Below are 21,371 nucleotides of genomic sequence, written 5' to 3' on the forward strand. Positions count from 1 at the left end.
AAGGGTAGATTTATACTTCTAGTTGAAGTCAGTTAATATTTTCCTTTCATTTTATTAATAAAACAAAAGGAAATTCAAGGCCAGAAGAAGAAGATGACAATCCTAGTTTTATAATAAATATTGCAATTTGATATTGGACTTAGTTGAATGTTCGAGTGACTCTTTTGTACAAGAAACAAGCTAGGTGGTTTTGGAAATATAACGTAAGATAAGGTATGGTCCCCAGTGTTAGAGATTTTATCATTCACATAGGGAAAAGAGAAATCCATGCATTGACTTATAAAGATATACAACGGTGAAAATTTAGTGTCAAATAACTGATATTCCAACTAAGTACTATATTAGAATATTCCACTGTTGATCCTTTAAAAGTTTTACACTTAATACTTTTCTCACATTTCACACGTTTTCATACACCAAGTAGACTAGGTCTGTGGGAATAAGAAATTGTAATTTTGAGGAATAGGAGACAGAGAGGTTGGGGCTAAATAACCAGACTTTGAATTCAAGGACTTTGACTTTGCCACATGGATTTCTAAGACCCCCTGAGTGGTTTTGAATAGAAGAAGAGCTACCGTCAGTCAGCAGTCACTGAGCTTTCGGAGTTGTGTGTGCTGATGGCATCTGAGAGAGATGACACCGGTGACTGTGTGGAGGACGAACTGGAAGGGAGGCCTTTGGCGGGTCAGGGAGGCTAGTTAGAAGGAAGAGGCAGAGGTGAGAAGGTGAGGGTCGAGAGTTGGAATAAAAGGGATGGATGGAAGAGGAATTGCTAAGCAAAAAGTGTGTGTGTGTGTGCGTGCGTGTGTGTGTGTTGAACAGACATGTGAGAGGCAAGGGGAGGGAGAAGAGAAGAAAGACTCAATGGCGGGCTCAAGCTGGCTCCGACCTGCTCAGAAGGGCCTACTGCGTGCTGCTCTGCCCTTCTCAGCTCCATCTTCAGTAACGGCACATTCGCAGCTTGAAATCGGCTACTGCAGAAGTCTTTACACTTCCAGTAGCAGCAAGCACTAGAAGCGAGGGCATTTTATTTTTCCAGAGAGCCAGTTTACCTGCACGCTATGGGGTGAACCCAGAATTTTGTGTTCAGGTGACTGTTAACTGAATAGAGATTTTGGAGAAGATGCTGAGTTTGATTGGAGACCTGCCGAGATTGTAGTGACAACTGGGAACGGTCTGGCAATGTGGCAGGTTCCATCTCTAAGTGCCATCACTTTCCTTTTGGTAGAGACGGTCAAAGTGTTGTTCAGTGAATTTATTACACTACCTCAGAGTTGAACCAAAAAGGTGAAATCTTTGTGAAGACACGTTTTGCATTATAAGTGTAATTTCATTGCAGAAACCTGGAAAACACCGTTGTTTCTTTGGTAAAATATTTTATGGTAATAGTCAAGTTTCTTAGGGGTCAAAGAGTAGCTAAGCACAAAACGAAGTAATAATTCACCTGAATTCATGTTCCCAGGGGCTCCCGTGATTAGAGAGACAATCGGACAATCGTGTGCTGTCAGTCTGGATGGGAAACATAGTAAGGATGTAGAAGGTTCACAGACCTCATCTCTTACTTGAATTTTTAGGTTGGAAGATCTTTTTCAAATAGATCTTTGAGAACTATTATTTGAAAAATTGAAACAAGTTAGCTCTTCAGCAGAGATTAATGAAACACATAATGAAGATTCAGTAGAGTACAATTCATAGAGTGATGTTTCGTGTGGAAAGGTGTGAACAACCTACTCAGTGAAACTATGTGTTACAAGGCAGCATTGGTGCATGACCCCAATTTTGTACTAAAATATACTGTCTACGCATCAAAAGGCTGGAGGAGTCCGGTATTTTAAAAAACTGTTTCAGTTTGGTGGGGTTACCAGCCACTGTTTATATCTGTCGCATGTGTGTTTTCTGCAGAATCACTAGAGCTAAGAAAAATGTTGTTAATAAGATGCACTATCCCTATGCTTGGCTGAGTGCAGTATTACAAGTAACTTGATGATTTAAAATTTTACAGGGTGTCCCAGGAGCAAAAGGAGAGCGAGGAGAACGAGTAAGTATCCTGCCTGGCTCCTGCCAGCCGGCTAGTTGTACAGGGTTCATTGCCTAAGCCCGACAATGACCATTTCCTGTCATGATTATCCAGTGCTCCTAAAGCATTCCTCTCTCTCCTCTCCCTCTTCAACTCATCGGACCTTGAGCTCATTTTCAAATGGAAAACGCCCCGTGCGTTGGAAGTCAGGAGAGCTGGTTCCTAGTTGGAGATCTGCTTACCGTCCAGCTAGGTGACCTTAGGTCCGTTTCTTTAAGAAGAAATGGAGAGAATCAAACTCATCTAACTCACAAAGTGAATCTGATGAAGAAATTATAGAATGGATGTGAAAAGGCTTCAGATGAGTAAAAGCTCTGTACAAATGCCGAGGAGTAGAGTGGGACTCATGTTTTTCCAATATTGGCACCCAGAAAGACAACGGCAGGCATGGAATCGAGGAGCTGGCTGCGAAACTCAAATCAGCTTATTTGGGGGACCTTATCTCTCCTTCGAGAAATTCTACAGCTGCTAATATAATTGTGTCGTTGGCTATAGTAGAAACAGCAGTGACCTCCAGTCACCTCTGTGGAACCTCGGGCAATGTGTTTAACTCTGTTTGTCTATAAAATGGGTTTAACACCTTTCTTCCGAGTTGTTCTTTGTATTAAGTAAGCCACTGCTTGAGAAAGTGCTGCATTTTATAAGCTCTAAAGAGCTATAAATGAGGCATTAAATGTATATATGCGTGTGTGTGTGTATATATGTACATACATACATATGTATATACACACACATGGGTTTGTTTCATAACTATTAAATTTTTTAAACTCTGGGACAGAAAATACTTCCTTGAGCTTTTTAAGTTAATAAAGTCTCTCAAGACTCTTGCACCACGAGTGCTAAATTGCTTGGTTCTCTGCGTGCACCAGGGCGGTAATTCCTATCTGTTGTCAGAAGCGGGAGCCCAGGTGAGAGCGATGGGTCCTGCCAGATCTCCATCCTGCAGGTCCTGCCGTGTGTCTGGGCTTGTGGCTGAGTCAGGAGCTTGCTTTTCCTTCTCACCCAGGGTGACCTGCAGTCTCAAGCCATGGTGAGAGCGGTGGCGCGCCAGGTGTGCGAACAGCTCATCCAGAGTAAGTGCATGACAGTTATGAGACGTTTTCTGTTACTTGTCCAGATGGGATTTTGCCATTTCCATGAGTGTAATGACTAAGGAGAACTCCTCTAAAGCTCTTTCTTGTTGTAGACATGTAAGCTTTACAAATGGCCATCGCTAAGCCATCTACAAGAAGTTACAGATCACCTTAGATTTATTTCTACATCGATGGTGCAGATGTCAAATTCCTCTGTGTCATCTGCCCAAGAGCTCTCTGTTGTCCAGATAGATTTAATTTGACTTCCCAGATCAAATCTTTTACTCCTTCCTCATCTTGCCAAATTAATAGATTTTTTTTTTTTCTTAAATACTCAGGGGTTGAAAAGTGCCAGACTAAGGCATCAGAAACTACCTTCAAAAAGGTGATTCACAGTGGGGATTTCTATTAACTCACTAGATTTAAATTAGTACCTCCTTCTTATCCATTTATTTTGGTTAACCTAAGGTTCTTTCCTTTATTCTTTAAGATTTATGCCTATATATATATATATATATATATATATATATATACACACATACCACACACACACACACACACACACACACACACACACAGTCTTCATGAGATATTTGGTATGCTACTTGTGCTTCTTGCTAAAAATTACATCGGAACACACTTGATATGACACCTATCGTGTTTTTTTCCTTTTCGTTTTAAACCTGAAATTTTCCAGAGTCCAGTATTTCAATTACAGATTCCTGGTCATTCATTTATCACCCATCCATTTTGTACATTTCCCTCCTGGCTGCTGCCTATATATTTTGTCTCCATAATCTAACCAGAGTTATTAACATGGGCCGTTCTCTTTGCCAGTAATTTGTTCTGTCCCAGGAGGATCTGAGGCCAAGTAGAGATGAAATATTCCTCTCAAAGCCCGCCAGCTCTGGCCTAACTCTACTGTCAAGCCCTCCACTCCACACTGTGTGTCCTCTGCCTCTAGGGGTGACATTACCTGAGCGGCTGCCTTAACAGCTTTGAGGTTACCTTTAATCTAGCCAGGAAAGTTTGGGAGTCCTGTAAGTGTCCCAGGAGGCCCTATGGACTGGGTTCAAAATTCCATCTGTGGGAGATAAAACCAGAACCCACCCCTGGGGAAAGCATGGAATAAAGGTCAGCATGAGCTTGAGAGAGTTTTCATTAAGACAAAAAATCTCGGGGCAAATGAATGCAAAGCTACCATCTTCAGACACAGTAGTAATGCTCCCTATATTTTAACTTTATTTTGTTTTGTGTTATATTGCCCAAGCTAAATGCGAGTGGAAGAGAGAATTTACCCACTAAATGTAACCGTTCGAGGTCAATGACAAAATAAGATTCTTGAAAACACAATAGATTGTAAAAGGGAAATTGAACATTAAGTAGAATATGTCAAAAGCTAGCCTGTATCTTGGATTATTTTGTACGTTTCTCACTTAAAGTATTCAGTGTAAATGAGCAGATCATTAGTTTGAGGAAACCTAATGGTGAAATCCTAACATGACTCACTGACCATGGTATGTGGAAGATTTCACAATAGTTGCTGTCTTATTCTGCTGTGGAGTGAAAATCTCATATAAATGTAAGATTATTTAAAATGTGCCCTTAAAAAGTGAGAGTTCAAAACTGAGTTTTTTCCCTCAGGAATTCTCGGATTCTTGCGAATGACTTCTGGGAAATGGAAGCCAGGGAGAGGTTATACAAAAAAGTCGAAATGGGTCTGTGAAATTGGGAGGCCCCTCCTGTCAGTGGAGGTGTGAGAGGAAGTCCTAGAAGAGATTATGTGCTACTTTATGAAGCAACCTACCCGGAGGCTGCGTTTCTGGCACCTCAGCCGCCTTCCCACTCTCTACTTCAGATTTCTCTGGGCTTCCTCCTTCATTCTACATGTTCCCTTTCAGCACTGGATTTGTCAGTTAGCATAAAATTCCTCACAAACTCAGTTCTCTGGTATTTAGTCCAGAGCCGATCAGAAGAATTATGCTGAGAAAAGTTACATAGGAAAGTGTAAGGTTAAAGTGATGACAGTTAGAGGAGGGGGAAAGGACATCTCTCTGGTCAAAAGAGGAAGCTGAAAAAGTAGCTGTAGAAATTCCGGCCCCACCCAACATTGATGGACATGTCTACTGAGGGGCCCGGGTCACCTGGAAGCCAATTCTAGTTACAGTCATGGGCCTATGCTTAAGAATGTTTCAATACATTTTAGAAAAAAACCCTCTAAAAATGATTACTCATATCTATTTAAGTTTAAATGTTTGAGAAGGGATAAGTAATAATTATTAAGAAAATTCACTTAGGTGGGAAAACCTTGCCTCCTGATGATGCTAGAAAAATGAGGCACTATGGTATCAAGTACTTTATTAATCTGTGCTTCTAAGTATTAAAACACATTCTTCCGTGCATAACTGAATTAAGTGATGATGGGAGAGAGGGCCAGATTTTTTTTAAAAAAATAAAGCTAGTGGGAGTTTCTACAGCCGGGACCTAAGTAAAGATTTCTGCAAAAAGGCTTGGCAACAAAATGATAAGTTGAAATAGAGCACTTGTCTACTGATTTGTGAGCAAGAGGGTGGAGAAGACTCTGTGGGTTGGAAAAAAGACCGTTTGGGGAGGGAGGAGTTGCTAGAGAGGAGGGGCAGCTGGGTGAGGGTCTAGGGGTCAGGTAAATTGTGGGCGGTAAAGATAAAATTTATGACTTCTGTACAGTGATGTTTACTGAGATACTGACATGAGCTGTGGAATTCCAAACACATGAGATGCAGCTTGAGTATAATCCAGCTGTGTATATCAGCCAATGTAAAATGTAAAAATTTTCAAGTTGGAAATCGACCTATTTCGGAGGGGTTTGCTTTCCCCCTTGATGGGTGTCTAGCAGAAGTGTTCGGAGCCTTGACACGTGCTAGCTCGTCCTTCCTTTGTGTGACGATTGAATGCCGCCTTTGTGCTTTGCGTCTCAGGTCACATGTCCAGGTACACAGCCATTCTCAACCAGATTCCCAGCCATTCCTCGTCAGTCCGGACCATCCAAGGGCCTCCTGGGGAGCCCGGCAGACCAGGCTCACCTGGAACCCCTGGTGAACAAGGACCCCCAGGTTCCCCAGGCTTCCCGGGAAATGCCGGCGTGCCAGGAACCCCAGGAGAACGAGGTAAGTGGGGCGATGAAACAGACCCTAACAGTGGTGCTTATGCGATGATAAAGTCCAAAATAATAGAACTGAATTAATTCTACGCCATCGATTCTTCAGCTTATTTATCCCCAAGGCTGAGAAAATGGAGTAATCTACAAAGTGTTTATCAAGAGCCACATTTGCTTGTATGAAAAAGGAGGATCAGAACCCTCAACTCACCTCATAAAAGGCTTTTGAACTGAGAGAAACATGTCCCCTCTAAATGGAGGAATTAAGAAAGACGTCCCTTCCCGGTGGGAGAATCAGAAAATGATGCCTCCTCTGGACATGCGTGGCATCACACATACGGCGTGGCTGTCAGAGAGCTTCTTAGTCTGGTACTTTGTTTTGTGCTGTGCCCATACTGGGCCATAGTCAGAAGCTGCTCTGAAGTGAGTCATGAGCTGTATTGACATATGATTCGCATATGCCTATGTGGAACATGCCAGCTCTAAACTCATCTTCCTATAATATGAGGCAGCATTTTATTTAATAATTTAAAAGGGTCGATGTTTTATATTTCCTGCTAATGTTCCTTTGAAATAGAGGTCCTACTTAGTCTTTTCTTCTACCCTTTACAGGTCTTAGTAGTATTGTAGAATACAATAATAAGACACTTTGATAGAATTTCACCCAGTTCTGTAACTGACCAAGATCTCTCAGTCCAGAAGTAGATCAAAGAAATGCGAGAAACTGAGGCTACATATTAACCACAAAGAAAATGATGGGAAAAGAGACAATAAAACTATTTTTTAAGAATTTACAGAATGTCTGAGGAAAAGCATATGATTATCTGTCTGCTCTGTGAGTCATGTCGCTTTTGTGAGATGGGTAAGAGATATTCCCTTTAAAATCTGGATGTACGATGCAGATCACATAGATTGTATTTCACGGTCTGTCTTGATCCACACCAACAGGCCGAGTGCATTTCTACCTCCTCATTTTTGTACCCGTCATTCTTCCTTCGGAGACATCCTTTCCCTTCTCATCTTAACGTGCATCTTACTCTTAGTTCAAGGCTCAGCTTAACCCCTGTCTCATGCATGACATTTTTGTTGATCACTGCAGACCACAAACGTCTCCACCCCCTGAAGCCCTGCCTGTCCGTTCTACCCACTTTAGCACCCAGCAGGCGTTAGCGAACAGCTAGTTTGCTGGAAGCAGGAATCAGGTCTTCATTGCTTTGCACATAATAAGTACTCACGAGATAATTATTTCTTTGACTATGACCCAGCTCTGATTTTCTTTTCTGAAGGTTTTCCTTTACCAGGGCACTACTAAATCAGCAGATGTAGAGAAAGGCATAATTTCCTTGTAGGACACCAAAGATCTGGCAACCAGGAAGGTGCCCACCTCTGTCAGCAGGGAACCTCTAATGGTGCTGGTGATGGATCGGCTGTGACTCAGGGAGCACAGAGCCAGCACTTGAGTCACTTACAGCAAGTCACAAGTTGTCTTTGTTTTTTTTGTAAGTTCTCCCTTGTTCTTGCCAGGCTAAGTCTTTCTTGCTCTGCAAGAACACTTGAATGCTTAGACCAGAAGATCACCTAGGAGTTCTTAAACAGTGGCCCAGAGAACCTTTGAAATAAGAATTTCCATGATACAATTTTCTTACATACATACACACACACATACATATACACACACATATGTGTAGATACTCCTAAAGAATGTAGTAGACAAGCAAAATCCTGAATTTCACAAATACATAGAGGATGACAAAAAGTGAGATGCCTTTTGAGCCTGAGGGAAGGTGATTTTATTTGATTGCCAGTTGAGGGGTGTGGTTTTGGGTTTAAGGCCCACATCCCAAAAGTTTTAGATCAGAGGAACCATACAGCTAACGACTTTCATGTCTAAATGGCATATCCATAATGGATGGAATTTATATCTGGTTTATTTTGTACAGTAAATCAGCAAATATTTATTGAATGCAGGACTTATGTAAGGCTTTTGGCTTGGCAGCGTGTAAGGGAACATTATTATTATGACTTTCGGTTTTAGGCACCAAACGTATCTGCCAATATTGTGCTCAGTCCAATATACACATGTTCTCATTTGGATAAAATAAGAGGTGTGGTTTGGACAAGGAATACGACGCATCACTGAATGATCGGGCTGAGAGATGGTACACGCTAAGGGAGTTGTGTAGGAAGTAAACGTTATCAGAACTTAGAAGATGACATCACTGTGACCTTTGATTAAAGAAAGGGCACTAGTATTTATTAAGCAACTATTCGATAAACTATCAGTTGCTTAGCAAATTATTAATGCTCATAAAAACCTTACGGATCAGTATTAGCCCTATTTTTAGGTGAGGGGACTGAGGCTCGGCTAGATTGTCAATTGTCCAGGGTTGTTCAGTGGAACAATAAGGGGCCAGAATTCAAATCCAGATGTGTATGGTCCCAGAATACCTGTGCCTGCTCCACTCTGCCATGAATTCATTGCTTAGAGGGGGTTTCACAGAGGAGAGGCCAGAACTGCACAAGGTCTGGCAAACCCTGTTTCGTGATGGCTCCGAATAACCACACTTCAAAATATGGGAACTGCTGGCCTGATCAGAATGTCTGAGCGGGCTGCAGTTGTACTGTTTGCAAGCCCCTTGTGCACTCTGTTCTGCTGTGTTTGGATAGTCGTGGAATATCCATGACCTGGCAAAGGACCAGCTTGGAGATGAAGCTGGGTGATCACTTGGGTGAATATAAATGTGATAAAAAACATTTCCCATGGTTTCACATTTTGGCACTTGACGATTCTTCTAAGATTCAAGCATGTGCCCAGGCTATATAAGAGTCCAAATAGGAAAATCACCTATAGAGAAACTGGTCACGAATCCAGCAATTTGAGAATACACCTATAGAAGTTACACTTCTATTATGGTATCTCACCCTGGGGGCAAGTAGGGGGCCAGTACCTGGAACAAGGCAATTCAATCTTATTTTACTTCTGCTGTCTTAAAAGAGAAACCATTGTGATGCTGCTTTAACTGGAAGCAGGACAACAAGATGGAAATAATGGGGTTTGGGACATCAGTCATACAAGGGTTAAAATCCCAGCTTAGCCACATACCGGCTATATAATTTCGGCCGCTTGATCTTACAACTTAATCTTCCTGGGTCTTCATTCATCCATCTAATAAGCATTTACTGAGCATCAACTACACATAGGGCATGGTGCTGGGCACTAAGGACATAGTGCTAAACAGAGCATACATTTCCATTCTTTCATGTGCCCAGCATGGAGACAGATATTGAACAAAAGATGCAGGAGAAGTTTAATTTCAGTTGTTATCAGTGCTGTGAAAAAATTTAGGATGCTCTGCAAGCATGGCAGAGTAGACTCTGACTTACTCTGTCAAGTTAGTGATGTTTCAGCTGAGACCTATAAGCTTAAGAGTTTGGCATAACAGTAAAAGAGTCAGAGGAGAGCACTTGAGGCAGAGATGGCAGTAGCATGTGCAAGGGTCCTGAGGTGGGGAAGGGCTAAAACCTTTAAAGCCATGGTTCTCAACCCTAGCCAACATATTGTATCCTTTAGCGACAAATAATTTGCAACGTCTTTTACTGTTCTAAAACGAAGTTCGTAGATAATAGATATAACCTATCTTTACACACAATTTAAAAAAACTAGAGTGCCCTCTAGTGTAATATAATGCAGAAAATGGGAAGTAATTTATACTCGATTTATTCCAATATATAAATTCTCAACATGACTGTATTGGAAGCATAATGAAGAAGTCGGAATCTATTTATATTTAATAATTACTGAGAATGCAACAGCTACAAATTCAGGCTGATATGGTTGCGCTTTATCAATTACTTAATCTTTCTGCATTTGTCTCTATTGTGTTCACAGCGAAGATCTACTTAGATAGCAAATGCATCATTGGCATTATGCAAATGAATGTAAATTAACCTCTCCTCCTTTTTAAGGCACATGTTCCTAGCTTAACAGATCTCTTGGTTTTGCATTATATTTCTTTTTCCTACTAAAGCCTTCTCCAGAGGAGCCTTCCAACACTGACTATTCCCTACCATGAATTCACAGTCACAGTGTCTTCTCCCATGCCAGTGCCTGGGAAAAGTTGAGTGGAAATGACTGGGAGGTGTCATTCAAAAAACTTTCTCCATTGGAACTCATTGATTCCTATAAATGTCATTAGCACTTTACATTTACTCTGTGGAATCAAATATTTTGGGTGCCAAGAGCTCTAGTCACGCCAATATTTTATTGAGGGTAGAAATCATAATCGTGTTGGAATGTCATCTGCAATTGAGAGAAAATTTCACATTTTGTTACCCAGATTAATTTTTTGTCGTTATTTGAAGATGAAATCCCCGAGGGACTTTTGAGGCTGGAAAATTATTCCCCTCGAGCTTTTCCTGCCACAGATGACCAGATTTCTAACGATTGAGTAAAGAAAGACAAGATTTAAGGATTAATTTGTACCAATCCCAAGGTTCTGTGGTATCCTTTAAAAAGATGGAATTTGTTGTAGAAAATGAGAAAAGGGAGCAGGAGAAAGATGAGAAGATGTGTCATAACTGACCTCCCCCAAGCAACACAGGTAGAGAAATAATCAGCCATACTCTGGTTGCCGTAAGTTGGTGACAGTCCCTTTCAGAGACGTAGAAATGGCAGATGGGGCAGAGAATGCTACGCACACACCGAAGTTGAATCTGAGTCCCTATTGCTCATGCTACGGTTTCACTCTGAATCGACGAGGCTGAGAAGTCTAGAGAGAAAGCTGGGTCCCAGCGTCATTTAAGAGAGAAGTAGGCAGGTTTCTAATGTTCAGTATTTCTGTGGTTGAAAAAGCTGTTGGCACTGAGGATGCATTTGGCAGAAAACTGGTCACAAATTCAGAATTAAAGCACAGCGGCTGTGAACGAGGAATGCCTCGATGGTAAGTGTCTGTGAGATGTCTTAGCAACCCTTGTACCCTGGTTTATTCCTGGAAAAATTATCTTTATGGGTCAGATCGACTTGATTAAAGATAGAAGGCTGGAAGAGCTCCCATAATAATTTGCTAATTGATGCTTAAATGTTTACAAGTCTTCACTGTGATGTAGTATTATAGTTGATGTTCAGTTCCATGAGACATAGTCTCTTCACTGCTGATGAAAATCTGCTGAAATACTTGTTTGCCTTCTTCCTCCTCTTCTGCTTCCTCAACTTTTGTCTCTCATCTCCTGAGAGGTGAACTCCAGAGAAATAAAGATAGAGTTTTCTCTTTTCTCACCTAATAATTATTTGGTAAAGTCCAATCTGAACGTCCTTTGGAACAAGACCTTTCCCTGAAGGGTTGATTGATAGATTGTGCTTTGCTAATGTATGTTAATCTCAAGGCCTTGGCAGTGAATGCTCTATCTCTTTTTCTCTTTGTAGCCTCTTGTATTCCACAGGGATATTTTTTTTTTCCTATTACAAAGTGACTCTTGACACTCCTGATTGCAGAGAGAAGCTCTATGTGTTAGTGATCTAGTACTGTGTAGCAAATTATCCTAAAACTTGGTACTTTGAAGCAACAAGACACATGTGATCATGGTTTCTATGGGTCGGAGACTTGGAGTGGTTGAGCTGGGTGGTTCTGGCTCAGGGTCTTCCATGAAGTTGCAGTCAAGATGTCAGCCAGGGAGAGTCATTTGAAGGCTTGACTGGAGCTGGCAGGTCTGCCTCCAAGATGGCACACTCACTGTGCTGCTGGCAGACATCTCGGGCCCTCCCAGACTGCTCTGCTCACATTCAGCCTGAGAAGAGAGTGTTTCTCCACAGGGAGCTTGAATGTTCTTGCAGCGTGGCGGCTGCCTTCCTGAGACCAGTGACCAAGAGACACAGGAGGGAGGAATTCACGCTGCCTTTTTTGCCTGGTCCCAGAAGTCACAAGCTTTGACTGTTAACATAGTCTATTAGAAGGGAGTCGCTAAGCTCGCCCTACCCTCAAGCCGAGGGGAATTAGGCTATACGTTTTGAAGAGAAGAGCACCACAGAATTTGTGAATATGTGTTTAATTACAGTTCTCTAAATTAAGTCAAGGCCTCTGGCCTTGCAGTGTAAACAGGGTGATGCTTTCATCCCTGTGAATGATTTCCAAGCAATCTAACTCCTAGAACACTGGCGAAAGCTTGGCTCACTCGCATCTGCCTGTTTTCACCATTTAAATGGGTATTTTCCTCTCCCGCCACCTTTAAATTATTTAAATGCCAGATGTAGCTTTTTTTTAGAGGGAAATATAAGATGTAGATTTAAGCACCTTGAAAGAGTAGCACCTACTGGAAAAATGTTTTTGTAGATCAAGTTTTTTTGTGTGTGTTCCTGTTTCTGGAATTAATTATAGTCAGGATAAAGTCACTTTCCAAATAAACACAAAGGATGAATTTTTCAAAAGCAATTGACAAACTAAAACTATCATCCAATTGTGTCTCTACCCTTTGTACTTAGCGGGCTATGGCTATTTATAATAACAAAAAGCTGTAACTGGTATTTTGTCTTCTTTTTGCCATGAAAGCTAACATAATCGTTTCTGTAGCTTAAAATGTTTTGAAATCCTTAATTGGAGGTCTGTGTAGTAGTAGGTTGTAGCAAATTCTTTGTGCTGGATTTCAGGTGCTGTTCGGGGTGATGGGTATTGTGCTAGAAATACTGCTCAAGGTTGATGCCATCTCAGTAAGATATCCTTGTGTGGTCCTGGTTCATATTTTTCAATCAGCTTCATTTCAAGCATATATCCTTTTCTCCAGCCAAACCGAACTGCTCAGTGTTCTCGGTATTAGTCAACTTTCGGTGCATAACAAACCACAAAAATCTTGGTAGCATACAACAATAAATATTATTTCTCACCGCATGTCTGTGGAAGGGCAGGGGCCTCTCTGCTCTGCTGGGATCCTGGCTGGAGGGGGAATAGCTCTTTAGGGTACATTCTCCTTATGGCAATGACGGAAACAAAATAGGGTCGCCCAACCCCCCCCCCCCACCAATCATATTTCAAGCCTCTGTTCATGTCATTGCCACTGATATCCCATTAGTCAAAGCGAGTCTCATGGCCAAGCCCAAATCCAATGGGCAGGGAGACACAGGAGCTCATAGCGTGAGAATGGACGTATGATTCTATTGTAAAGTAGTAAAGAATTTAGACCGCTAATTCAGTATACCACATTCTTCACACATACCTTTTCCTTTATTTCCATGCTCAGTGCTGATCCCTGTTGCAGTCTGTTCTTGTACCTTTTTGGGGGATGTGTAGGGCATGGATTTTTACATGCTCTTCCCACTCCCCAGAACCCTCTTCCTTTCCCTGGCTCATTCACTTTCGGACTTCGGAAACTCATTTCAAGAGTCTCCTCTGCCAGACCACTCCTTCTTCACCATGGTTATCTGGCCCGTGTGTTTGTTGTTGCGACGCTGCGTTATTCCAGTTGGACTAGACCGAGTAAGAGCTCCCCCATTTGTGCGTCTCTGTCCTCAGGCGCATGCGTCCAGTGACAGCAGTTTCCCATTATCTTGTAATTGTTGACGTACTTGTCTTCCCCCGGACTGTGAGTTCCTCGGATGGAGCCATGCCTTTCATCTCTACATTGCGCCGGAGGAGCCTCAGCAAATATTTGATAAATGAATAGATGGCTGACCTCTACCTCATTAGTGTGGGGAACATACATTTAGCACTCAGGTAGAACATATTCTCTTGAATTTTCCTTTAGCGATTTCACTTCTGTTCATCCTATCTTACCAGCTTGCCAAAGACCAAATTTAATGTCTCTTTTCCTTTTATTCCTCATAATACCTGAAATACAATAGTTATTTCACGAGTCATAAATGATTTATGCTGTTGATCACCGCCAGCTTCTTGGCTGCCATCTCTCATTCACCCTAGAGCCACGACATAAGCAGATTCATGTGATTATAGTACGTCAATCCTAAGACATCCTGTTAATAGCCAAGTACTGCCAATTTGACAATGTCAGCATTTTCTTCAAGTCATCATTGTATAAATTTAGCCAGAAAAGCAGGGTGTGATTTTTAAATAGGAGTTTTGGTTACACTGAGTAGGAAATGCATATAACACAGCAAATGCATTGGACATTTCAATGCCCAAATGTGGATCTAATTTAGCTGTTTGTGGTCAAAGATCAAAGGACCTCCTCCTGTATTGCTTCTGTGTGTGTGTGTGGAGGGGGGATGGGGTGAGGAGAGAAAGATACTCCCTATTTTTAAATGTAGAAATGTACTTTGCCATTTTCTAAGTTTCTTACCTTGAACGTAAGCAAGCGAATTGGCAAGGTAACATGTACTAGTTTATATGATAAAACTACAAAAACCTAAAGTGTAAAATATTTCATTGTCTTGATCGTCATGTGATCAGTGCGTTCCTTTGACCACTGGGAAGACCACTGGGTAGAAATGTGATTCAACACATTTTCCTCTGGCTTTTCCATGGGACCAGCACCGTGTTGGTGGTGGTAAGCTGCGCAGGATTCCAGTCCGCCTTAACTAATTGTATTGCTTAGTTGCAGCAGCAGGGGTAGATCCAGGTTTTGTGGGGCCTGACGCTTCAACAGTTTGGAGTTCAAGAGTATGAAGTTACAAACAAAAAACGAGATAGTTATCGAAGGAGTTGCATGCTTGTCGGGGGCCACATCCAGGCTCCTGAGTCTGACACACGAAGCTCGTCGTGACCTGCCCTAGACTGGCCTCTTGTTCTGCCACTCCCCAGCGCAGGTGCCAGAGCCGTACCCAGACACTGCTGGTTCCCCAGGCATGCCCTGTTCCTGCCCGCCTGCAGGCTTCTGCGCATGCACTTCCATTGTTCTTCCTTTATGGGACTAATGCCTGCTTTTCAAGACTTCAGGCATCAGCGGTATTGGAAAGCCTGCTGCGATTCCCCACAGGCACCTTGATTCTGTGCTCGCATGTTTTGCTGTAGCTATGCTCACACCGCATTACAGCTACTCATTTACTTGTCCATTTTCCCTACTGCTACGTGCCGGCTTGCCAGAGGCAGGAAGGGTGTTTTGCCTATGAATTCTCTGTGCCTGTTACTGGGCAGTTTGCTTTCAGTTTGTCAGTTTGTCCTTCTCTGTCCTTTAGCTGTACTCGCTATGTTTTCAGACTGCCTCGCCCTGTGCTCCTGGGCAGGTTCAAGCAGCGAGAAGCATCAAGGGTCTGAAGAGGGGAAAAATCAGGACGTTTCTCCCTTCCCTCTCCCCCTGCCTCCTCCGTGGCTCCAGCTGTGGCCACGACCCTGTGTGGCTCCCACTTTCACTGGACGATTCCTCACTCTCCTTCTCGATCGTGTCAGAAGGCCCTAGGTGCTGGGCTCTAGCTACTGCATTTCTTCCCATCATCCTTGTGCCCCTAGGGTCAAGTGATAGTGGCTTCCTGCTGCTGGTGGTTTATGGGTTGCCTTATCATCTTTATTTGGCTTCTTGGTCCCTCAGTTTGCCATGTCACCAAGTCTCTGTATTAAATTCCATCTGCCTGAAAGATCTGGAATGGTTTCTTTCCCTGGCTGAGCCCCGAATTGTAGAGGCATTCTAGTTGCCCCGTTGTTTTATGCAAAATGTAATAGGGAGAGGAACCCGTAGCAATATTTTGCAAAGTTTGTTTACATTTAAAGTGACCATGTATTTTCCAATTTTAGTGACCTTTGCCCAAAATGTGGAGTTGCACGTGCTGGCACTAATCCTAGTCGAACATGTAGAAATAGAGACTGGGAATGCAAAACTTACTTAAGCATTGAGTCCGATTAATCTGCCATCTTGTAGCTGGGTACCTGGTCCAGTATCTTGCACCTAGTAGGCATTCAAACATACGCCGGATGAAAAACAGACTCTACTTGCAATTCATTGCCAGCATTTCCTAGGCAACAGACAATATAATAACATAGCTGTGACTTTTTGGTAGAATTACAATGAAAGCATTAACCAGGCCTTGCGTATCTGCCTGAGCTTAAGTCCTGGTTATTGCTCCCAGGGTCTGGGATCCAGACCGTGCTCCATGGAGCACCACAAGACTCCAGCCTCGTGTGCCTGGTTCAGTCTCGGGCACAGAAATGAGGAAAGTCTCCCTTCTCAGAGGCCAACAGGCCAAAGTAAATAGGAAATCAATAACCAAGGGTCAGAGCCTGGGCATGTAGTCCGTGTGAACAGGATAAATCCTCTGAAAATTGCCCCTAAGTCTTGCTCAAAGCAAAGGTCAAGGGCGTAAACCCAGGAAAGTAAGCTGAGGAAATGTGATAACCACAGGGCTGATTTCTGAGTGTCAGGTCAGAGAAAACGTGCCAGCTGATTCAGCAGGAAGTTCAGGAAGCCATGACTACGGCAAACAAGATGAGAAACACGGCTAAGAGGACCAGCTTGGGGTGGAGGGAGTCTATGCGCAGTGATTAAATGTATAGGTGTTGGCACCAACTTGTGTATGTTGAAATCTTGGCTCTGTTACTTACTAGCAAAGAACAAGTGACTTAAGCTCTCTGTATTCGGGTTAATGGTAGTGCCTGCCTTCTCTGTTCTTGCTAAGACTAAACGAGGTTATACGTGTAAAGCATCTATCATTCAAAACCTAGCGAGGTCATTTATAGGCATGGCTGGTCCACCAGCTAGCCACATATTTATTTTTTCACAGTCTGCAACTGGAATTTGTATTTTAATCCTCCATCCATTTGTTTGACAGATATTTCTGGAGTAATTATATGTGCCTGGTACTGGGAACACAATGAAGAACTAAGACAAAAGGTCTCTGCCTTAGTAGATCAGAAAAGAAAAGATTGGTGGGTCAGTGTTAGGTTAGTGGTAAGAGAGAATCAGGTAGTCCTGAAATGATTTCTAATAAGAATCCTAAGCAAGCATGAATATGTCAAAGGCACCACTCTGGTTCATAACGGGGGGAGGCTATGTAAGTGTAAGGCCAGGGGTCATGTGGGAACTCTTTAAAGGGAATGAGAGTAAGATCTTATGAAGATCTTAATAAGAGAGTAAGATCTAAGACAGTAGCTCTTAAAAGTTCTCATTAAAAAAGACAAAAAAAGAGAAAGAACCGATGAATAATAGAAAAGCCTTTTCTCTGATTATCCTAAATGTTTTTGGTCACTCCACAGAAAACTAAGTGTATTTTAATCTTAGCTAAATCATGTTCTGGTAAATTAGATTTATATCATTTGTATTATCTGTGCTCATTTGTAAAAAAATAGCAGAAAGTGACACTTAATTGGAGTCAGCGCTCATCTCTAAGAGGCACGTGGTAGTTGATGTTGCCACACAAAGAACTTGTTAGACATGCGGTGTCCACAAAGGCCAAGCATGTGAAAGTAAGAGAGAAGCTCCAGCCTCAGGAATTGTGTTTACTGATCCTGCAAAGTCGTGCCTGCTGTAACGGTCAGCTGCCCACATAGAGTTAGATCTTAATTTCAAGGATTCCAAAATTTAAAGCTCTCCGTTAATAAATAATTGTATCCGTAGAATTTTCCTTTTTTTAAAGGTATGTTGAGGGGCTAGAATATTTTCATGAGGCTCTTCCTCTCTTACCTGGACTCATATTACAGATAATATCAAATTCCACTTGTTTTTCCCTATATGAATAGAAAATTAAAACCACTAGGCTTTCTACTTTCCAATCTTCCCCACCTTTTTCTTCTTCTTCTTCTTCTTTTTTTACCCGAATGAGCAAAGGATAAGTCAGGAAATCCTGTCAGGGGGACTATTCCCGAGAATACTTTTCTGGATGTCCTATTCAGCCTATTCTCCCACATCATCTTAAGAATCCCTGAGAAGCTGTATTGCTAACCTTGATCCTTAAGAGCCATAAGGTCATGGGAGGCCACTGAGTCACCACACAGTTAATCGCCAGCAGACTGGAATTAGTCATTGCTGTATTTCATTGTGTTCTAATTCTTTAAAAATTAATGGTTCCCTATGGGGAATGTGATTCTCATTCTAAAAAAAGAGACAGTTTCTGCTAAATTCCCAGATGCACATTAGGGCACAATTGTTCTCAAGGGAGGGAGCACCTACCAGCTAAAAAGTACTCACTCCAGTTATTACCCAATTAGCTAGACTGGTAGCTAACTGGGTCACACCCAGTAGTTGTACTCAGGCCGTTTTTCAGTCTGAACGACTTAGTTAGCAATCAAGCATCAAATATTGACTGGTCCACATATGTGTGCATTTTAAAACTCAGACATGATGGTATTTTCTTTTGAAAAATCACTTTCTTCATTCTCAGTTCCTAAGGGAAGAATCAGGCCAGAGACAGGAGGTCATAGGCTCAGTGGTCAGTGCCCTACCCTCTCCCTGTTGTACTGACATATTTTTTTAATAATTTTTTTAATTTTTCAATTACAGTTGACATTCAATATTATATTAGTTTCAGTTGTACAACATAGTGATGAGACATTTATATAACTTGCAAAGGGATCACCCCGATTAATCTAGTATTCATCTGACACCATACATAGTTATTACACTATTATTGACTATATTCCCCATGTTGTCCTTTACATCCCGTGACTATTGTGTAACTGCCAATCTGTACTTCTTAATGTCACCTCTCCTTCCAATCCCCCTCCCATTTGGCAACCACTAAAATGTTCTCTGTGTCTATGAGTTTGTTTCTGTTTTGTTTGTTCATTTATTTTGTGCTGGTCCTTTTCGGGCTCAGAAAACACCAGCAAGACCATATGTGATAGGCTCTGAGGGCCCCTAAGGAGGAAAGGCTTTTTTAAAAGATGCCAGGTGTACCTTGACCCCAAGAGGTGGCCATAAAGAACAGCGGTGGACACCAAAGCTTGAAATCAAGGGACAGTCACGTGCAGTGCTTACAATGACATGTGTTGTGTAAGAAAAAGCTGTCAGTTGCTCATCAGTCTTTTTTTTGCCAACTATTTCCAGAGCAAATCCTACATAAATGCTTTTCTTTCTGGAAGTTGTAAACCGAGATGTTAAAAGTGACAATTTTCAAGGGCTGGAGTTATGTCTTCTAATTTGTCTACAGTGAATACATATTGTACTTAGAGGGAAAAAATAAAATTATTTGTAATGTCAAACATTTTAAAACATTTTAAATTAGTTCCATGCCTGCCACCTATCAAATTGGTTATTTTTGTTTATTTGTGTTCCCTTCTACGCTTTGCCAATTCACGCGTCATTTCTCTGTTAACTATGATTACATCGAGATGCAATTCCACATTCTGCTATTTCAAAGCATCGTCGCACATAAAACACAGACACCAGAGATCTTGTGTGATGTCAGAGTAACCCAGACCCCAGACTGATGCAGCTCTCTCAGACTGGTTGGGCCTCAGTACAACCAATGTGCTCTCACCTGTCCCGCGAACTAGTGATAGAACCTGCTCGGGCAATGAGGTGTCCGAGTATATGTTTCTTTGTGTTTTTTTTTTGTTTGTTTGTGTTTTTTGCCTGTGAAAATGTATAGCTTGTTAATAGCACTGTAAATTATTTGGAATCAGAAGTCCGTTCAGTGGAAAAGACACATGAATAGGTTTAGATTTTTATGGGGCTGAATCAGCCAAATCAAACACAGGCTTTTTTAGAGCTTCCAAGTTCTTAATGGAAACTCACGCTCTTCAGAACTCTGCTGCCTAATTATAATTCATGCCTTCTGCAGATACATTTACAGGGTGGACCAAAAGGAAAATGTTAGACATATTCACTTGTGACTTCTATTGTGTTACTTGTAAAGTGCCAACTGCATACGTTGGATGGCCTTGTGCGTGCAGAGGCAGAGGCCAGCTCTGGGCAGGCAGAACCAGTGCAGTAGAAGGGAAGATGATAACCTCGCAGTATTGCAAATGCAGATGACGTGCTCAGATACAGAACCAGCCCTCTATCTGTGGCTCTGCCTAAGTCTCCAGTGTCAGAATTTAAAAGTCCCCTGGTAACCACAACCCAGACCAACCCACATCATTATCTTCATTAGAGACATCCTTTTGAAACCCACAAAAATAAATGACTCAAATTTCATTTTAAGGAAAAGTAACTCTTTCTTTCTTTCTTTCTTTCTTTCTTTCTTTCTTTCTTTCTTTCTTTCCTTTCTTTCTTTCTTTCTTTCTTTCTTTCTTTCTTTCTTTCTTTCTTTCTTTCTTTCTTTCTTTCTTTTCATTTCTTTTCTTTCTTTCTTTTTTCCTTCCTTCCTTCCTTCTTTTCTTCTTTTCTTTTCTTTTCTCTTTTCTTTTCTTTTCTTTTCTTTTTTTTCCATCCCCTCCCCTTTTCTTTCTTTCAACAGGACTAACTGGAGTCAAGGGAGAAAAAGGAAATCCAGGCGTTGGAAGCCAAGGTCCAAGAGGCCCCCCTGGGCCAGCAGGTAAGTCTTCCTATCTAACAGGGAATTATGATGAAAATCCTAAATCTTTTATTCATTGGATATCACAGGAAAATGACCATATTATATCCTTGTATCTAAATGGAATGGCTGTGTTTCTCATTCATTTTGTTAAGAGGCTAATTTTTCATTAACGACCCTCCTAATATAAGCCCCCCAAGTTTTAGTATATTCTGGGATCTCATCGATTGCATGAGTTAGAATAGGACAGGCTGCAGTAACAAACGCTTAGTGGATCGATGCCATAAAGGTCTACATCACACTCCTACAAAGTTAGATGTAAGGTGGTTTCCCGCATTTTAGAATAAAAGGCCTCCCGGAGAAAGATCAGGGAGGCATATCGGCTTTCGTCTTTCAAAATGCAAAATGACATAAGTCACTTGTCATATTTCACTGTCTGGAACTAGTCACAAGAGCTCCAAATGACCTGCAAGGGAGGCTTGAAATCTCAAAAAACACATGGATATTTAATGAGCACTGAATAAATTTTGTGTAAAGTTCTGTGTTTTGTGTACATTATTAGATGCTTTTAGGATGGTCTCCAGATTATCCTACTCGTTAGAATTCTAATGGTCTCCAGATGGCAATACTCTTTTTTAGAATTATAAGTTGCAATCCTATTGGATACTTGCGATCCCAGTCTTAGCCACACTGAAATATTTTAACAGGTTTTTTTTCCCAACATAATGATGATTTTGGAAAATACTTTTTCTAGGACAG

At 41.6% G+C, this 21,371-nt stretch overlaps 1 protein-coding gene across 4 annotated transcripts in view; it reads left to right on the forward strand.

Annotated features, from left to right (window-relative positions):
• Positions 1 to 21,371, forward strand: part of COL14A1 (collagen type XIV alpha 1 chain) — a 184,600-nt gene that overhangs the window by 159,619 nt on the left and 3,610 nt on the right. For all 4 annotated transcript variants that reach the window (XM_016156518.2, XM_016156509.2, XM_016156528.2 and 1 more), the window contains 4 exons: positions 2,003 to 2,038; positions 3,084 to 3,150; positions 6,108 to 6,296; positions 20,556 to 20,633. In XM_016156518.2, the coding sequence (XP_016012004.2) occupies positions 2,003 to 2,038; positions 3,084 to 3,150; positions 6,108 to 6,296; positions 20,556 to 20,633 (370 nt within the window). The remainder of the gene's footprint in view (positions 1 to 2,002; positions 2,039 to 3,083; positions 3,151 to 6,107; positions 6,297 to 20,555; positions 20,634 to 21,371) is intronic.

This window comes from Rousettus aegyptiacus, unplaced genomic scaffold, assembly GCF_014176215.1.
Source record: "Rousettus aegyptiacus isolate mRouAeg1 unplaced genomic scaffold, mRouAeg1.p scaffold_m13_p_15, whole genome shotgun sequence".
In the NCBI taxonomy this organism is placed as follows: Eukaryota; Metazoa; Chordata; class Mammalia; order Chiroptera; family Pteropodidae; genus Rousettus; species Rousettus aegyptiacus.